The 20,242-nt window shown below is 34.0% G+C and overlaps 3 protein-coding genes across 6 annotated transcripts; all 3 read right to left on the reverse strand.

Annotated features, from left to right (window-relative positions):
• Window positions 1–208: 208 nt before the first annotated feature.
• LOC145599304 (cadmium-induced protein AS8-like) lies at window positions 209–4,983 on the reverse strand. 4 transcript variants are annotated; one of them, XM_081655699.1, is made up of 5 exons: window positions 4,756–4,811; window positions 3,841–3,965; window positions 3,392–3,635; window positions 2,129–2,341; window positions 209–1,489 (listed from the first exon to the last, which is right to left on the reverse strand). In XM_081655699.1, exons 2-5 carry the CDS (start codon window positions 3,865–3,867, stop codon window positions 1,476–1,478), a joined length of 498 nt encoding a protein of 165 aa, XP_081511825.1. In that variant the 5' UTR covers window positions 3,868–3,965; window positions 4,756–4,811; the 3' UTR covers window positions 209–1,475. The 4 variants fall into 4 exon arrangements, with proteins under 4 accessions (XP_081511825.1, XP_081511828.1, XP_081511827.1 ...); XM_081655702.1 differs by having other exon boundaries at window positions 3,765–3,965; window positions 4,756–4,791; XM_081655701.1 differs by lacking the exons at window positions 3,841–3,965; window positions 4,756–4,811 and adding an exon at window positions 4,830–4,983.
• Window positions 4,984–8,101: 3,118 nt separating this feature from the next.
• On the reverse strand, window positions 8,102–9,891 carry LOC145599135 (protein NUCLEAR FUSION DEFECTIVE 4-like). The gene has a single exon (XM_081655545.1). The coding sequence runs from the start codon at window positions 9,889–9,891 to the stop codon at window positions 8,119–8,121; it is 1,773 nt and encodes a 590-aa protein (XP_081511671.1). The 3' UTR covers window positions 8,102–8,118.
• Window positions 9,892–11,939: 2,048 nt separating this feature from the next.
• Window positions 11,940–15,072, reverse strand: LOC145599374 (uncharacterized). Its single transcript, XM_081655764.1, has 5 exons — window positions 14,639–15,072; window positions 13,110–13,205; window positions 12,961–13,009; window positions 12,689–12,809; window positions 11,940–12,348 (listed from the first exon to the last, which is right to left on the reverse strand). Exons 1-4 carry the CDS (start codon window positions 14,984–14,986, stop codon window positions 12,718–12,720), a joined length of 585 nt encoding a protein of 194 aa, XP_081511890.1. The 5' UTR covers window positions 14,987–15,072; the 3' UTR covers window positions 11,940–12,348; window positions 12,689–12,717.
• Between the last annotated feature and the right edge of the window lie 5,170 nt (window positions 15,073–20,242).

Genomic DNA, 20,242 nt, shown 5'->3' on the forward strand with positions numbered 1-20,242 from the left:
TTTTTACCAAACAAGGCCATAATAAAAAGAGTTGTCCCCAATATGGTGCAGTTTTGTTGCATAAAGTTCTCATTGGTCACATTCACATAGAAGAAGTGTACAAAGCAGAGGATGCGAAAATTTTATGAACTTTTTTTATTTTTAAGTCTGTAAGTTCAATTATAATCGAACTTCATGAAATCATATGAGCTTCATTTCACCAAGGTACTGGAGTAGAAAGTGGCAATTCAATTTAATTGGGATATTGGGGGGTCGTATGAGGAAGACCCTAAACTTGCCCTGCTATGTACAAACTAATATACTTCCAGTGTCAAACAGCAGTCATCGGATTTAGGTGTTGAAGGAACACATCGTTTGCTAAAGTTGTGGCCTTTTTCTTAGAGATATTACTATGACAACTGCCTTGCTCGCATCGCCTTGTATCTTTCAGTAAACACTTTAGCCTTGACTGAACCTAGAGGTTGTGGCCTGTCGGCATTCATATTGGATCAATTGTTATTGCACGGTGGGGATAACAAGGAAATCTATGACAGTTTTTCCCACCCTGATACTGACTAGTACCTTCTGCGGCATCTGGTGCTAAAAAATCGCTGTCAAGGCGTTGGGACTTCAGGACAGGAAAGAAAGATCCTTGATGTTCCTCTTAAGCTTTTGTGTGGTAATGACGTTCTTGGAGCGAGTTTCTCAAGGACTATTATGGTATTACCCAAGTCAGGTTCGAGCCTGAAGTAGGGTATTACCTTTTTTCTTTTGAGAGAGAAAAGTAGGGTGTTACCTCGTGACTGCTTTCCATGATAACACCACCACCGGGCTATGGCCCTCCAAGAGATCAGTCTTCTCTGAGGTCATGAGTGCCCATCATTGGATATCAGCAAATACTAAGTCATCTATTGATACTGCTGGCTATGATTGCCCCATCAAATTATGGTCCATAACCTCTTCAGCTGCTGCTTGCTACAAAGCTGCTCAAAGGTTCTTTAGTTCTTTTCAGCTGTACCGCATAAATTCAAGAGGTTGGAAAATTGCCAGATCCCTCATACTAATGTCATTTACCAAAACGGCCAGTGGGAATTTTACAGTCCCTCTCTCTATTATCAGCAACAGTAATACTCGTAAATTACATGAAACTGTCAAAAGAGAAACTTCAGCTCTACATTATCACACATGAATACCAAGAATTTGAATACTGGATTTGGAGGTGATCTAATGGACCCACAAGGTAGCTGTGTCGTACTAAAACTTCTGAAGATAAACCCAAATCTTAATAGTCAATACGCTCTTCATATTAGTTTTTGCTTCACCATAGGTCCATAGCTCAGCCTCACAAAGCTCCGTCCTTGATATCAGCATGTCAGACTTGATGGCCATGGTTTACAATGTGGATTTTCCATACTCAAACCTACGAAGTTGATGCCAAAAGCGCAACATGCTCTTCATATGTAGCTTTTGCTTGCCATGTTCTAGCCTCTCTAGTATCAATCTTTGATATCTGCATGTCAGAGAGTAATAATATCACAATTGTAAGCCACTAGGTCCATAATCATCAAAATATTGCTCCTATCATGAGCATCAACTTTCATAACACAAGATTTGTACAGTGACAGCATAAACTCAGATATTTGGCTAATAAACTTCCATTCTTCACCAGCAACTAAACAAACTATGTCAAATCCAGAAAAGAAAGCACCAACAAGTTTTGGTACTTGCTACACGAAGAATAAATTTTGTGATAAGTGAACATGTTTCTTTAAGACAGAGAGGAGACAGAATCTATGTACAGTTTATTAGACCTATAAAAGCTGAAAGAGAATTTCAGACATATGGCATGGAATGAAGAAAAGATTGTACTGCATCTTGCAAGGAAGATATTGGAAGGTAGAATAAGCAGCTTGTTGTATTACAGCAGCTATGAACTCTAATCCTCTTGAGGGACTAATGAGAGTAAACAGCTTAATGACTGGAATAGCACAGAGTAAGAGTCAGCTTAGATCTCAAATGTTTTCTTTGGATTAATGATGTAAATAACAAATCCAGATAATTAAATGAAATTTACTTCGTATAAAACAAGTTAGGATTTATGTAAAGAACAACCTTCCAATACTCAAGAATGTGTATTCAAAATGCTTACCTCTACCAGATTCAGAATTTTTTTTCTTCAATACTTCAGAGCTATCAGAAATAGCCTTTCTCTGTGAAGATATTGCATTTTCTACATCGAATTTATCTGTCCCTTTCAATATATCTAAGTCCTTCAAGTATGAAAAGCTGTCATTTGCCTTCTGTTGTAATCTCCGAAACTGAGATGGAATGTCCCAAGTATTGCTTCTTGTGGCTATTAAAGCTGAAAACATAACCTCCCAATAAAAAATGCAGCTAAAAATTTAAGATTTAAGCTCCAGCAATCAGCCAAAATGAGAATAAATGAAAAGGCATAATTTGAGAGCATAGATCTGAAAAATCATCATTAACTCCTCACAACCAAAAAAATCAGCCTCTTAGCAGATTAGAATGAAGTTTACTCTTAAAATTAAGCAATCAAAGAAATCTTAATAGAATAGAAAGTATATAGAGGTACAAAATCAGAAATATAGCTAATGTCACCATGACCAGAAAACAAAGGAAACTAATTCTTCAATCATCAGAACCACTAAAAATTCATTTGAGGCAGAGCTGAATAGGCTGGTGTTCTTTGTAAGGGACAAATATTAAATAATGTCTCATCTAAATGCTGCTATAAACTTGCTCTCTTGAAAATTGCAAGTGCTTCTAACCATTGAAATTTGAAGAAAAAGAATTATGTTTAGTAAATTTATTAGTAATTAGTTTTTTAAAACATAGACATGAGAAATTTCCAGCAATCTTTGCTTAGTCACAATCTTTTAACCTAAATCCGTGTGTCTTTGCATGATAATCTCATAATTAACAAGTTGCTCTTTTTTGTCTTCATCCCTAACTCCTATTCTTATTCTCCTAATATAGTCGACCTATACAGCATCACCCTTCAGATCCATGGCATGGTACCCTTAAAAAGGAGAATTTCACTGGTGTGGCAAGTGGCAACATGCCATAATTATGCTTCAAGACAATATGAAATTATTGCAAAGGCCATCTATATCTCAAAACCGACAACCTAAAGGACTCAGATGAGGTTCAACATGTACATCAACTCCCTTGCCAAATCTTTGAAACTATAGTGACTTCACATTTTGTTATCTATCATCACGCCTACCCTCATAATTAAATGTAAACAAAAAAGAATTACGGCTCTGATGAAAGTTGAATGATCCTAGGTAGCAATGTTTCCCCTTTAAAATGAAGGTGTAATTGAATTTAGTTATAGGATGGGCAATTTTAATGTACAAAACAGTTGAGTAATCAGCAATGATGTTACCTTTAGGAGCATCGTTGAGAGCATATACAGGAAGGCCAATGCCAAAACCAACTAGAGTAATACCAACACTAAATCCAATACCACATCCAGCACCAACATATCCAATCACCTCAGGTCCAAAACCAGGACCCCAACCCACACCGCAACCAATCCCTACACCCATTCCCCAAAAGGCTCCATGGGTTGGATGCACAGGATTCCATCTCTCATACCTCCTGAAGAGCCCTTTTATTATCATTAGGACCTGAGAATGTAGATAAATGATCATATCAATGCGTATGTCAATCTACTGGCTATACTAGTAAAGAATCTCATAGCAAAATATATATAAACAAAAGCTATGTAACATCATTTTACATGTCCAACCACTAACCACAATATCAGCGTTTATGGAAGAAAACCACTAGGAAGCATCAGAAGGCAAACTTCCAACTAGAACCAAAATATACCATGGTTTGTAGTGCCATTCCCATCATCACTTCATGATTGTAGAGCCATTGTTATTGCATGGGAATCAGACTCTAAGTCATCCAAAGGAAGTCCGTGATTGCTCTAAATCACATCATATAGGTTTCTGCCCAATACAGCCATAGAAAACAACTCACTTTACAACCCCCCGCAATTGGTTACACTCTTATCTAGAAAAGCGGTTTAAATGGTTTTTACAAGCAAATGCTGATAGAGCTCATTCACAATTAAGAGCCTAGTGTACACAAATGAACTTATCAATGTGCACAAGCAATAAGCATTACCAATACCAAGAAAAAAGTGCCTCTAACAAGGCTCTTACCCAAGGCAGGGTAAAGAGAAGGTTAAGTAATAACACTCATAGAATTCTCCCAATGTGCTCATCTAAACTCGAGACCGCGCTCATAGCCTCACACGGCTGATGTTGGATCAATGTGGGGGTAAGACTAAGACACTCCATCTCCACCCTTCTTAAAATTTTCTTGTAAAACACATATCCTCATATTTTAGTAATAATAATTATAGAATACCCAGCTGATTATTACTCATTCATAAATTGATAAAATGGTTATTCATTAAATAGGGTCCAATCAAAACCCTCAATACTGAGTGAAATTTCATACAAATGCTCATCATATAACAAGGTACAAAACATGGAAAACATAGTTATATAGCATATATTATGATTGAACATTCTTATACAACAATGGGGTTATGAAACTAAAAATTGAACAAATACCCAGAAAACCTCTAGTCATTCTTCATCAACCCCAGATAAACTAGTGTCAAATGAGCTTAAATCATACCATACAAACACTGAGAAAATACAAAAACGATGAGATAATCAAATACAACATGAAATTTACAAGTTAATTAGTAAAAATATAGTACTATACCATTCAAATTGCAGATAAAAATCAAAACAATGTTCACCTCCAAATTAAAAATCTTCCCTTTTTTTTGTGTTTACCTGGGTTTTGTGTGATGGCAAACGGGAGTTGAATTCGGATGAAACAAAATAGTCCGTACTTGCGAGTTTGGACTGGGTTCAATTAACAATCGGGCTCTAAAATTCTTAATTAACATTCATAATCATACTAGTATATAGTTAATTAGTTATGGAATATGGATTATGATTGTGGTCTTTGATAATCCCTTATCACCTTTATCTTATCTTTGGAGCTTATTTAGGCCCACTAGCTCTTTTCTCTCTTGTAGATTTTTTGCCAAAAAATATGATGCAACTTTCACGTTTTGTATTTGTAGATTGTGCATCTGTGCCTTTTTTTTTTTTTTTTGAAACAGTGCATTTGTGCCACTTGGTACAAAAGGTATACCAAAAATTTTCCAGTTGATTGTTTTGTTGTTTTTTTTTTCGGTGTTTAGAGAGCTACAAAGGGCGGGGGGAAGAATCGATCCCAAAATCTCCTAACCCAGCCTCCTCTCTTCTTTATTCTTTTAAAACCGGGAGGGAAGCTCTAACCACTTGAGCTTATCCCTTACTCTGATTTTCCGGTTGATTGTTGTACTAGTTTTTTTTTTTAATGTGTGTTTTTTCTTATCATTTCAGTGAATATATCTTCTAGTAGTAGATTTTCTGCAATTGTCAAGTTGACATCACTTATTGACTGTCAACAAAATAATTAATTAGTTTAATTTGGTCGTAGATTGTGATGCTCATAACGTAAGAGACAAACTCATATTGTATTATATTTTTTTTCACGGTAGCACAAAGACTTTGATCACAACTACTGTTGAAAGAATTCTAAAGTGAACATCATTTACAAGTTATAACACTATTGAAATGTTATGAATTTAAACGCAATTGCAAAAAACTTGATCCGAATCACAAATGCATCTCAATTTAATATGTATCGAGTACTCTGACTCTTTGATTCTCCTAGTACTCATGTCAGATATTCAACACTCGAACATGGACATAACGTGAATATATTTCATTTAGCAAAAACAACTTACTACCCTTTTATATAGTCATGTTTGACAGTTGAATATATCCTCATGTATTGTGTTATACACTTCTAGCCGAGTCTAAGTAATATATCTTAACAGTTTATTTATTTGGTGATAATAGGCAATCAATACTCCGTAGTTCATAACAACGACCACATGGGTAAACATTTACTCTGTAGCTCTACAAGAAAGGAGTGATACAGTTATCACTATTGTAAGTCTTGTAACCCCCAAGCTAGTTGACTATATCAACTACATCAAAAGAGTGACAATCAACATATGTATGCAACTTGGAAATTAAAGATACTACTACTTTGAATATGGTGATATTGATGACTACGGCATCTCCCATACCATGACAATCTTTCCATTTCAACGCAAATCGTTGCTAAAACTATATAATACTCACTTGAATACGTGTCTTATTATAGGACTATCATCGTTCTTCAAAATTCGTTGCATAAACACGAGAATATTCAAGTTGAAGATTTATATTCATGCTCAATTATGATTCTATATTCCAGATCTTTTGGGATTGATACAGCATTGAATATTCCTTTAACCACTATATCGTGAAAGGCAATAACAAAGATCTCCCTTAGAATTATAAATTGCAAATTAATAATACTATTAACACTTTAGATGTATTTAATTATGAAGGCATTAGGCATATATATTAATAATTTTAATATATTATCAAGTAGGTGATCAAATCAAAGCCTATCACAGTCATGTTTACCACATTATCTTATAAAAAGAAAACTTAAAACATTTTATATTTTGAAATAGAGGGATTAATCTTATTTACGGGTTTTGAATATGATGATTTTATGATATACATTATGGATATACATTTTCACTTGCTATACTAATACACTATAATGCTTTGTCAAAAAAAATAAATAATAAATAAATAAATAAAAAATAATAATTAAAAAAAAAAAAAAAAAAACTAATACACTATACATACTCAGCTCTGTGAAATTTACTCCATAAAAGACAATAATCGACATTTTTAAAGAATGTTCATGGATATTTGTTAACTTACTTTTTATTCGCTTTATAGTAAAGAATTTTTTTAAACTTATACATGGACAATCGTATAAAAAAGGATAGTTGTAACTTGTAAGAAAGATGGTGTAATAATATACCCATAGTAATCATTTTTTTTTCAATAGGATTATAAACGTTGTCAAAAAGGTTATTTTAGCATCTTTTACATTAATTGTTGAGTAAGGTGGCATTTGACTTCATTTATCAAGGCATGTTTCCAGTTTTATAATCACTTGCCATAATGATCATTGTTAAACCCGCATAATAATCAAAATAATCATTGCTTAAGATTTGCTGAAATTAAGTCTTGCCAGGATTTAAGCCATAAAGCTGTTAATCCACGTTCTACTTTGTCTTTCATGGGGAAAAGTCAACCCATTAAATGTATGGGTGTTTGACCAAGGTTAGATCTTCCCACTTGCTAATATATGGTTGGGAGGGAGTCTTGAGACTGGGGGAGTAATACAACTATACACGTAGTGTTAGACTTGGCTTTTTAGTACTCTGTAGTCTGTAACCAATAATAGTAAGATTATATGATTAAGCTAATATTTTGGCATAATCAACATAAAAGTATATTTGAGTATTCGACGTTTTAGACTTTAATAGTTATTTATGTCCGCATAGTTCTTTTGGTTTGGTCTTATGTCGATAGCATAAATGAGGATAACAATGTAAACAAATATTTTTAGAGGTATAAATGTACAAGGTTTGCACACATTATTAAAAGTTCAAAAAAAAGAGACAATTAAGGGTCTGTTCTCATACGATTATTTTCAGTTCAGTTCATCTCCTAATTTTCCTCTCTTATAAAATATTCATTTTAATTCAGTTCAGTTCAACTCAGCTGAGTTCAGTCAATGAGAACGAACCCTAACATTAATAATGGCAAATAAGTAAATTAATATTTTAGAGAATATAAATGTCCAAACACTATTTATAAAAGTTATCCAAAATTTTTTAAAAGGTAAGGAAAAGTGTTTTTTTTTTTTTTTTTTTTTTCCCCCGAAAGGGTTTTAATTCAACTACTTTCACTAATCGAAAACTCAGAATAATTTGTTGAAGTTGATAATTATAAACCAATCTAATATTGCAAAAATAAATAAAACTCCTTATAATGTTACATACAGTACAATTTTATTACGTATGGTTGAATGGCTTATTTGAAAAAATTGGTTTGAAAATGAACTAAAATACACACTTACAATCACTACAAATGAAAAGCGGTAAAACTATTAATTCATCTCATCAGCTTCCTTCCCTGAATACCCTCTCAATGTCACATTAGTTGAGGCAGAATCCTTTTTTTGATACCTCTTGTATATATCTCCCTTGTAGAATTTCCTAGTTCTAGCCACAAGGATCAGAGACACAAGCGCGGTAACGAATGTAGCCGCGGTGATTATTAAGTAGGCCAACTGATAGCACTTGACTCCGTAACAATGCAGCTCCTCGCCATGCTTCCTTGTGAGGCCCAGCGCCTTGAGTTGTCTTAATCCCTCCCGGTCATACAAATGTCCGGCGATTCTCACGTTGAAGATGAAAGACCCTAGTGGAGCGGCCAATGAACCGTAATTGTACAAAGTACCATAGTGCTTGAGCCCAAAGAGCTCGGATATTATGGTAAAGAGGTAAGTCCACTCTGCACCAAAGCAGAATCCCATGATGACTGATGCCACATAGAGGCCATACGGCACATTGAAGGCTATGAGAAGGTGAGGAATGCACGATACGAAGAGAACGATGCTAAGACAGGCAGGTCTAGGCCACTTGTATTTGTCTAACAAGCGCTCTGAGATTAGTCCTCCCATTACACGCCCAAGAAACTGCCATATAGAAACTAATGACACAAACGCACTAATGCTTTTCTTTGGGTATCCTAATGAAGTCCCAATTTGTCCTAAGTTGTCTATGGTGGTTAAATTCCCTCCTATCCCACATATTGTGGCAAGGAACAGAATTTGCATGTCGACGCTAAAAGTGGCCTGTAGGATGGAGTGGTTTTCCCCCTTAGCTGGAGGACGGAACACATCTTTATTCCAAGCTGATTCTACGTGTTCAGGAGAGCTATCAGTTGCTAAAGCTTGGTTTTTTGCAGGAGAAACATGGTTTTCAGGCACGATTTTGAGCTCGGAAAGGGTACTGGAAGCATTAGAAAGCTTGTTTTTCCAAATAGCATATTCTTCTCTGAAGACTAGAAAGATAGGCAAAATGAGAAGAACAATAATGACAGCAAAGGTTCCACTATAACTAGCTTTGCTGAACTCAACCTGTTTTTGTACTATGATCATCACCATGATGAACCCAGCAAGACCAAGAGACATGCCAAGGACGTCGTTAAAGAATTTCCTGTCTCTTTTGATATTTCTTCCGGAAACATCAAGGACTCGAACACTAAACGCAAAGAGCAGCGAAACAGCTGCTGGTAGCCAAGAGATGATCAAGATGACCCCACTAGTGTTAGAGTTATCCCCATACAAAGCATGGTAAAATTGTGTCATTATAGCCCCACCTATTCCAAGATATGACTTTAAGATCCCAATCACAACCCCTCGATTCTCAGGGAAGTTCTGGACACAGGGCACAAGCCCCCCAGTGTTGGCAAACCCCAAAGAATTTGCACCAATGGTGATGTAGAGGCACATCAGCCATACTGGGGGCTGAGAGATCTTGTTGGTGACTGCAAGCCAAATCATGAAGTAGCCGAAAAAGTTCACCACACCTCCTACTGAAAGAACCACCCAAGGTGGAGCCACCTCCATTAAGAGACCGGCATGGACACTGACATAAGTGCCTAGGTCCTTAAAGAAGCTAAGCAGATTAAGAGTGGTTTGGTCATACCCGAGGCTTGTTTTTATGTCACCTGAGTATAAACCAAAGATATAGGCAGCACCAATAAAGCCAAGGATCATGAGGGTAGAAAATACAATGAAGAAGCGCCCTGCTAGGAGCTGTACTGTGAAGCTCCTAGCACTAGCACAACCACCATTGAAATTATCAGTGGACATTTTAGAGTCTTTTATTTTGTTTCCTACTATTTTTCTTTTGTATGCTCTCTTTTATTCGGTTAAGTAATTGGAAGCCCTTACTAGGAGAGTAGGAGATATAATGAGAATTGTTTAGGCTTCTGCACTCCAGTTTCTGGGGAAAGTGGGTTTCATTTATACTTGCAAGTGCATAATTATTATTACTTCGTATGAAGATTGTTTATTGTAGTAGTAGCTGTCATTCTTGTGCAACTGTCTGAATTGTTCAGTATATCTATAGAAATATAATTATTTAATTCAAAGCATTTGATTTAGTAATATTTTTATGTGTATATATATAGACCATCTAAACTTGATGTATATACTTTCTTGAAATTAATAGTAGCTGTTCTTGCGCAATTGTCAAGCTGGCATACTTATTTGACTGTGTAAAATATAATTAGGTAGCTTAGTATATATGATTTTGAATCTTGATGCATCTTTAATACTATAGGCTGTTTGCACAATAATTTAGTAGTTTAATATGGTCGTGATTAGTGGTGCTCGCAACAACGAAAGAGCCAATCACAATCATATTGTATCCTTAATCATGGGAACCTTAACATAACTATTGCTAACCTATCTCTAACACGAAAAAAAAAAATTAATAATAATAATAATAAAGGTGGTTTAGAAATTTGTTTAATTTGTATACATGATCCTGATGAGTTTAAGCTCAATCATATCTTACCTAAATTTTTTGAAAAAAGACGGAAGAGTAAGATGATGCTCAAGGTTTAAGCAAGGTTAATTGGTGTTGGTTGTATTACTAATAAAAAAATTATTATTTTTCGTAACAAATTGTATGAACATGAATTGAATTGGAATTCAAATTGAATAAAAACGTCATATATATTATGCATTATGGTCAAGTGGAAGGCAATTAATTCAATAGGATAACTGGAGAAGAGAGTAGTCTGTAGCCTAGAATCAAATCTGTCTCTTATCCTAATCTTCCATTCCAAGGTGAATAAAATGACGCTGATTTAATACATACTTGGAAAAAAATAATAATACTGAAATGATGAAAGAATTGCCTGAGTGCTAATGGATGCTTGGAATACGGAGATAGTCAACTACTCTAATCTCCTATCTTAATACTTTTGACAAAAAAAAAATTACATTACAAGCAAGTATATATGAAGTAATTTGGTTTAATTTTTTTGTAACACGTTTAAATGAATCTAGCAGCATACGGTAACGAGTGCAACATGCCAACATGGAAGATATGAATACTTCCTAGTTAAGAATTGCCTTGCTGTGCCCATAAACTACGGTGCTTCTTATTTTGAGTGCATCTCATTTCCGTTAATTATTTAACAAAAAAATACTCCATGTGATTATCAATTTATCATACAATCATACGTCAATGGTGCAAAAAACCATAACTAAAAAATAAAAAAATTAAAATTGAAGTTAAAGTTCCATATCATGCCAAGAGTTTTAAGATATTTCTGATATTAGCTGGTCTTGACCGATACTATGGTGGTTCCTTCCGAGTATTTTGAGCACACCTTGTTCGGTATATTGTTAACTTTAAAAAAAAAAAAAAAAAAAAAAAAACTAATGCTGTCTATTAAAAAAGTTTAAGAGTTATCACATTCATATTACAGACTTACAGTATTATACTTGACAAGTCAATGCAAGGACCCAAATAAATATTAACGTAGAAGTTCCGCCCACTTGTGATTCCAGATTTTATGGGAGTTCTAGTTACTACAGCTCCCCAAATCTCTGAGGCATTGACAAATTACTAAAAATAGATTTGAGACCATGAAATTAGGGACATACACATACATTGCTAGAATCTTCGTTGAACATTTCTATAGCAAATTCTGAGCCCAATCCAATTATACAAAGTTGGTTTCTATAATAGGCTGACATTTTTGGGTTGTGGTCCAATCCAATCAGCTCAATAACACGATCAAACAATTTGAGACAGTAAGTTTTCTATAAGAACTAGTTACTACAGCAAATTCTGAGACTTTAAATTTGAGACTTTAAATTATGCATAACATGTCAAAGATTGCTAAGTTACTCCGTATTTCTATGAATTGAGAAATTTTATTCTGTGTTCCAGAACAAGACAACAGCACAATAAGCAATCTAATAAAGCAAAGCAGAATTAGAATATAATTCGTACCTCAAGTAACACTAACAGAACACTGATCTGACTTTATACAGCGCTCCAGAAACATATAATAGCCTCAGTTTGTGTTAGTTTTCTAATAGCCCTTTCTCATAAATGTGTTTCTCCTTCAAACTTACTGCAGTACTATGTTTTTCACCTATTTACCTGCTAAAATGGAATGCTCTCTAATCTCAATGTGATTATAATCTTTTGTACCAACACTAAGGACTAGGTAGGCCAGGGCATATACATAAGTTTCTCACTCGATACTTCTGACACCAAACTGTCTGAATTGCAGCAGCTTGTCCCTGAAATTCCATCGAAGATACTAGTTTAAGAAAAGGCCTAAGGTGCCATTGTAGGAAGAGTTGATTCAAGTTGAAGGACGAAAAGCAAACAGCCTAAAATTGGTGGCACGCGACATATATGGAACAATCATATGAAACTAAGGTATCTTTCAAACTTAGAAATGTGATTGTATAATACACTATACCCGGCTAAGAAAGCAATATAGAGAACGGATACACAGAATCAACAAGGCAATCAAAGAACCATTTAGTCATGCAAATGCTAACTGATCCACATTCAAGTTATCCAAATTATAAGCAGCATACTCAAGTGACAGTGATTTGACTAGTTTCTACTTACCAGGTCACCAGGATACAGCACAAAGCAACTTAAGCTGCTGGAAAGATCCCATGGCGGTTCCGCAGAGAATTAATAGCTTTCTCATAAAAATCTGCTTTCTCAGGGATGGTTGTCTTACACACTGCATGCAATAACAAAAGGGTATATTAAAAATATTATGTTTATACTGTTATTTAAACACGGTAACTCTCATCAGTAGATCATGCACAAGTTGAAAGACAATCACAAAGATAACATAAGTCACTCAAGTGTATTAGAAGACAGTAACATACCACGAGCAGCAGTAGTTTGTGCATCCCCTATAAACTCAGCATACGAAGTCTGTTGGAAAAAGAAATATATCTCAATTAACTTCAATCATATAAACACTGATCTTCTAATACATTAGCTACACTACCTGCATTAAAAAATAATGTAATACCTTCATTGCATCACAGCTTTCAGTAATCCTTTCAGACATCTTCTTAAATTCCTTATCTGTCTCATCCATGAGTTGCTGACATGCTTGAGCCTGAATCTGTAGAAATAATAAACACAAAATAATCAACAATGCAGCTTTATAGATAGTTTTATAGAGCCACAAAATCTCAAACAGTTTACTTTTCGATACTAGTCTTCTTAGATGGAGTGCACTCCATGCTAATCTCAATATCAGAAATGAAATCATACATTACTCTATTTAGAGGCACATAATTGTATTGAAATTTGGATTTCAAGGCAATCAGATACAAAGACTTTGTATAGCATATATTGAGGATCTCTGCCTCATCTCAAATTTAAATCTGTGCATAATCGAATGAGTTTGAAAATTTTATTGAAGATATAGAGCAACAAGAATCAGAGATATGAGATAGATATGCATATTGTCTGCACACACAAACTCATATAAGCTCTTTTAGTCTCCAGCCTCCACTGCAGAAAATTAATAATTGCAATACTTATTAGATTAATTAATTCAGCAAAGATCAAGATATATGATACAGAGTAGCTCATGTACAATATTAGCAAAGTTTATGTAAAACATTCAGAGGATCAAATTAACAGAATCATTTTAGACACCATATTTCCACTTTTACACAAAATGTAAGTTAATTGTATAGACACTGATTAGGCAAGATAATAAGTGTCCAACAGTTAAACTACCTACAGAGACGGCAAATGGACTGATTCCTCAAATCTCAACCCACATTCATATAAGCTTATGAGTTGTAATTGCAGAGTTCCATCATTCAATTTAATCGACATAGCTTATTATTGTAAGAGAAAACCAATTTTCAGACTCTCAATGATTCTCAGCAAATTCAATGAAAAGCATCCAGAATTCCACAACTACGAGGAGCAAAGCATAGAATTGACATTTTACCTTTCGCGATTCTTCATATTGCACCTAAAATCTATACTAGAGCAATAGGCAACTAATCAAATCCTAATAGTTCAAAATTACACTTAGGCGCTATTAATATTATAAACAACTTCGCCAGTAACGAAATATCAGTCACAAACAACAAAAGCATACAGAACTGTCGAATAGTATCCAAATCCCTAATTTAAGCAAATCAAAGAATTCAGGCACTTAATTGATATTAAGATGCTGATTGCTCGATATCGCACTAAATCCTCTCCTAATAATACAAATTATTTCGCATCGAACTCAAATCTCAATCAAATTAACGACAAAAGAATACAAAATTCACAATTATTTACCTAATCGCTTGCACAATTCTAACTACTCCAGCGTTTCATTGCAATCAACATCAATTGAAATACAAAATTCAGCACAAAATATCAGCGAAAACCTAAAAATAATTTCTGAAACGATTTAACCTAATTGCTTGCACAATTCTAGTGTTTCATTGAACTCAATACATATTTCAATTTCAATTCAAAAATTAGCAAAATATCAACTGAAACCTCAAGAAAAACATTCAGAGACAAATTTGAGAGAGATACCTTCAAGCGTTTGTGAAGGCGAGAATTAGTGGATTCGACCTCCTTGATTATATCAGAGTGAGAGCGATCAGCCTGTCGCTTGATCGAGTCCAATTGAGACGACACCATTTCCTTCAGCTCCGATATCGAAGACGACGCCTCCATTTTGCGCTGCGGCGAAGATTTCAGCGGCGATTTCCGGCGAGTTCCAGAGTTTGACGGCGGAGAATTGAGCTTGAATTCGAAGGATTTTTCCGGCGATAATTCGGTAGACTTCTTGCGAGTGTTCACTGCATTTCCTTCTGGTGGCGATGCTAGGAAATCAGCTGCTGATGTCTTCTTCGTCGCTGCTCTTCCTCTCTTCCTCATCTCTCTCTCTCTCTCTCTCAAGATTTCCCTCTCTCTAGATTTCTCTCTCTCTCTCTCTAGTTTTCTTTCTCTCTCTAGTTTTCTCTCTGAAGATGATGATTGTGTGAATGGTGAAATGAATGGCGGGAACTCGGGTAAGGTTTATATAGGGGAGAAGTTTATGGAGAATTTTGAAATCCGATGGAAATTTATGTGTTTGGGCTTTTTAGCATATATAACTTGGGTTTGTATTGGGCCTAATCTTAGCACAAATAAAGACTTTTTTTTTCATGAGATAAGAACATGTTTGTTTCATCTTGTTATTCACTTGTGAGTCATCACAATATATACTCCGTACTTTTTTTTTTTTTTTTGAAGGGCATCCCAATATATATTTCAATAAAAACACTTACAAAGTATTGTCGTATTCGTTATGATTAATAATTAAAGATGTTATAAATACTCCTCTCACTTTTCAAAAACCCTAAAACTTTCTCAGTTCTCTCTCTTCAAATCTACCCACCATATTAAAACTTAGGGACTGCCATCGATTTTTATCGGTGGTAAGCCCCAAATTCTTCTTTAACTTAATGTTTTTTGCTAATAAAGATCACCATCAGTATGGTGATTATAATCAGTCCCTCCATGTAGGGTTTTGTCAGTCCCTCCATGTAGGGTTTAGTATTGTTTGTTTGTTTGTTTGGTTTTAGTGTGTGCAGGGATACAAATTTAGAAGATTCGTCTTGTAAATTTGTGGGATTGCGCGTCTGTTGGTATAGGGGTGCAAATTTAGAAGATTCGTTTGGCAAATTTGCAGATCTTGATGATCAATCAAGTTATATCTCTTTTACGACTATACATCAATGGAGCTCTATCAAGAACGATGAAAAGACATCTAAAATTATGCAAGAGCAGTTCAGAAGCAATGCCATTAGTTTAGGGGTATTTAACTCTTGTATTGAGAATTTAGATCTCTTAAGGGATGATTGTAAGTGTCGAATGGCTATTATTATTTAATGAAATCACCCCTCCCTATTCTATTCAAAAAAAAATAATTAAAGATGTTATTGGTCAAAAATCTGCTTCGACATATGTATCAAGTCAATGTGTTACCAAAGCTTTGCACAGTCCATATGTCTAGCTAACTTAATTATTCTAGTATAAATCCTTATTGTACACATGTCTTTTGTTTCGAGAACGTTTGAATATCTCTGTACTCAAAGTACTACTTTTGTTCCTTAATGTTTATCTCGATTTCATTTTCGTTGAATTTTCAGCATTATACACGGAGAATTCATTTCTTTCTCAAGTTAGGCCCTGTTCTTTAAAACTGCTCTACTCTGTTCTGCTCCACAGTTTGTGAAAGCCTAGCCCTGCTGTGCTCTGCTTAAATCTACTCTACTCCGTTTTGCTCTACCCAGAAGCTCAAAAAAAAAATGCCTTACCTCAATAGGACGGGCAAACAAAAGGGTGAAGATAGTAGTTTAAGTATATAAGTATACTTTTGTAGACTACTTGAACAAAGACAAAGCACAAAACACATTGAAGAAGCAAAGCAAATAAAACAACCTTGGGAACAAGGAAACATAATAAAATGGCTTGGGGATTGAGATTTCTACTTTAAGACATGATCACTCAATATCTTTTTGGCAAACTACGTGCCTTTATAAAGCTTGCATATTTATAAATGTTTATTTTGTTCCCCATGAAACCCCAACATTCCTAACGTTAATTTAAAGTTCTCAAAGTAGTTTTTGACAATATGTTGAATGCCCTTTTGGCTTTTGCTTATTAATAAGTACTAGACTACTAGTCGGATGATTAGCGCGCGGATCAATCAAGAGACCGGGAGAATTTTTTGTATTTCAAGTAGGTGATGTGAAAGTGTTTCCAACTACAAAATATATCGATTTTGTGTTACAATACTTGTAAGTTGCAAACTATATACGGTATAAAATTATAAAAAGTACTCTCTTTCAAGAAATATATGTACTCTCCCTTAAGGAATGATAATTGTATTATCTTTGTGACTTTTAGATCATGAGTTCGAATCTCACTAACTACGTTTGCTTGGGAATCAAAGTTTGGATAACACTATAATGATTCAAATTTTAGAGGCTCTTCCAAACGTCGTACACCACCAGGCCAAAACAAACGTCAAGCAGGTATTTTCAAAATTTTAAAATATGTAAAAAAGAATATAAAACAAAATTGAAGAAAGTTTAGTCAAAATTTTCAACCAAAGACAAACTTAAGAATGATCTTTTAGCCTTCTTAACCCTTAAGTACTAAAAAAGGTAAAGTTTAGTAAAGGTTGTTAAGAATACAAATACAAGTAATAGGTTAGTGCATTTCTACCTTTTTGATACATTTTTGTTTTTTTTTTATTTTTTTTATTTATAATAACAATTCCGAGTATAATGAAAATAAATTACTCTATAAGTACTCCGTAAATATTATTGAGTTTGCACGTAGTGTATCAAATGCAAAACAATAATGCTCCGTACATCATACATTCATACTTATAAATTTATAATCCTATTATACTATGTAACCAAAATTAGTAAATTACACACTTATTAAGAGTTTTTGGAGAGACAAATACAAGTTGCCAAGTTGGTGATAGTGATATTGGGCCTCTTAAGTCCTAAACAAATCTACGTTGAGATTAGAAAACGGGCCAAAAAGAGCAAAACTAAAGCTTTAAAAAAATTCAACTTAAAAAAAATGTGGCCATAAATCCTTAGTTACAAACTTACAAATAATTTGTTAAGTTTCATAAAATCATACAATAAGATTACTTAGTACCTTTGTTAGTTGGACCAAGACTATGCTTTTCTTGTTTTAGAAGAAGTTAATTAGTGGGTCCATTTTAATTATGGGGGGAAAAGTAACGCTTTTCTTGGTTTGAACATGAGAATGAGAAAGAGAAGATGCTTCGTTGCTTTAAGTCAGACACAGGTAAAGCCCAGGAGGCAGGAGATCAGAAGAATAAATTTAAAGTTTTTTAGAATTTGTTGATGATTTTAAAGGCAATAGTTTCATCTTGCCTCCTAAAAATTACCAAATTCTATACTCCATATTATTAAAAGAAAAGAAAGGGTATAAAAATAAAGAGTGTAATTACTAATTAGGCCTCAATTATTAGGGACAATATAGCAAACTCAGTTCAATAATACTTACAAAATTATGTTGTTAAATGGTAACAGTAATATTGTTATATGTTGATTATTTTAATAGGTTTTATTTGACTCGACAACATTAACCTATAGTCTTCCCAACTTATTTTGGAGGTGTTTGGGTAGGAGTCTATTGGGACAATGTAAGTTTATTTGATCAATATTAAATGATCAACCACTAAAACAAACTAATTTAGGTGTTTGGTGATTAGCTAATTCACAAAGCTTATTACATCAAATAAGCTCGTTTTCAATATATTGCTACGGGTTTTATCATCAGCCTATATGACAATCATACTTCATAGTTCATACCCATATGGCCATATTCAACCCAAATCCCTGCCACAAAAAAACATAAGTCATCCTTATAAATTTAATACTCGTATTATTTCGTTAATCTAAATCTTTAATTTAATTAAAAGATTGCTCATAACTTCATAAGTCGTCCTTTATAAATTTATAATCATCTCATATTTCTAAATCTTTATATTGATAAAGGAATACTGAGAACTGACACTGAATATATATTGAATATATATGTGATTGTACAATTGTACCATACAAAATACAGATGACGTGCTTTTACTATTCTTGCATGTAACGTCCCATATACTGATGATACCTCAGCTCCAATCCAGGTGCAATTTCTTTAAAAAAAAAAACTAGAAAAAGTATGATCTTAATAAAAAATATTGATATCTAAAATAATTTACGGAGTACGGAATAAAAATTATAGAAATAAATAAGGTGACAAATACCGACCAATGTAGACAACTGTATGTCTATCATTTGTAATGTTAAGTCACCCGTCACAGCCGTCAGTTTTTATTATACGACTACTGTAATTTCCTCCAAAATTAAAAATTACTTACAAATACCTGGCCTGTATGTGTGACTATTGACCATGGTTGTATCTTACCCCTTACCATTTTTTTTAGTTGGGAATTTAAATTACAGGTCAAATACTTTAAAAATAAACCCCTATTTTCAAGGTTAAAAGGTGTAATTTTTCCAACTACATCAAGCTTAACTTAGTAAGGTCCTGTTCTTTAGAGTTGGGGCCTGTTCTCATTGACTGAACTCAGCTGAACTGAACTGAACTGAACTTAGCTGAACTGAACTGAACTGAAATGAATATTTTATAAGAGAAGGAAATTAGGAGCTGAACTGAACTGAACTGAACTGAACTGAATTGAGCTGAACTGAACTGAACTGAACTGAACTGAACTCAGCTGAACTGAACTGAACTGAACTGAACTCAGCTGAACTGAACTGAACTGAATTTCAACGTAAGAGAACAGGCCCCAATGTCCAGAACCTCAAATGAACAGGGCCTAAGTTGGTAACTACGGAGTATTTTGGATTTAACCCTACTAGTATAAAGTGTACTATAAATATATACCACTAACTTTATCATGTACTGTACAGTACCAAAGTAAGCTTTAGTCTAATAAAACAGATAAATCGAGAGTAATTTTATTAACGAACTTACACATTTATGATCAAATTGGTTTATTTTACAATATAAAAATGTGTAATAATATGATTTGTGACAGTTAATATAAAATGTCAAAATGAGACGGAAAAGATACACAATAATTAAAGACTAAATATAAGTAGTATAAGAAAATATATTGTACGTACGAAAAATATACGAGTATTTATACGTATTACTTACTCCATACATCAGTGTATAATGTATATGCATGCATTAATAGGACAAGGGCACGTAACAACCGAGGTTCTTTTGCCAGCTTATTTAGTGGTAATTTGTTGGGGAGAATCTTTTATCCAAAGGAATAATGAAGATCTTCTTCTTAACCTTTCAATTTGGGATTTTGACATCTTGTTGCATTGTCAAACTATGATTTGATGCACCATTTTACGCCTAGAGATCATCACAGGACATGGTGCCTTGACAATCACCAAATATTCATCAATTTGATTGATTTGTGAAATAAATTGGATTTCTTGCATTATTTCGTATTTTGGTACAGCAGTTGATTTTTCCATAAATAACTTGTGTACTTAATTAGCTTATAGTTGGAGTACTAGATTTCAATACATCTATTCAAAGAAAAAAAAAAAAAGATTTCAA

The sequence above is a fragment of the Chenopodium album genome, chromosome 20 (assembly GCF_948465745.1).
Source record: "Chenopodium album chromosome 20, dcCheAlbu1.1, whole genome shotgun sequence".
Taxonomy (NCBI): domain Eukaryota; kingdom Viridiplantae; phylum Streptophyta; class Magnoliopsida; order Caryophyllales; family Amaranthaceae; genus Chenopodium; species Chenopodium album.

What these genes read in the sequence shown, in the direction of transcription:
- LOC145599304 (XM_081655699.1), bottom strand. Translation starts at nt 3,867, where the DNA reads ATGATGGGAATGGCACTACAAACCATG. An exon ending in GAATGGCACTACAAACCATG is followed by an intron (nt 3,636 to 3,840) that starts GTATATTTTGGT and finishes CTACATTCTCAG; the next exon opens with GTCCTAATGATAATAAAAGG. An exon ending in TCTCAACGATGCTCCTAAAG is followed by an intron (nt 2,342 to 3,391) that starts GTAACATCATTG and finishes TTATGTTTTCAG; the next exon opens with CTTTAATAGCCACAAGAAGC.
- LOC145599135 (XM_081655545.1), bottom strand. Translation starts at nt 9,891, where the DNA reads ATGTCCACTGATAATTTCAATGGTGGTTGTGCTAGTGCTAGGAGCTTC.
- LOC145599374 (XM_081655764.1), bottom strand. Translation starts at nt 14,986, where the DNA reads ATGAGGAAGAGAGGAAGAGCAGCGACGAAGAAGACATCAGCAGCTGAT. An exon ending in GCCTTCACAAACGCTTGAAG is followed by an intron (nt 13,206 to 14,638) that starts GTATCTCTCTCA and finishes TTATTTCTACAG; the next exon opens with ATTCAGGCTCAAGCATGTCA. An exon ending in AAAGCTGTGATGCAATGAAG is followed by an intron (nt 13,010 to 13,109) that starts GTATTACATTAT and finishes TTTTTCCAACAG; the next exon opens with ACTTCGTATGCTGAGTTTAT.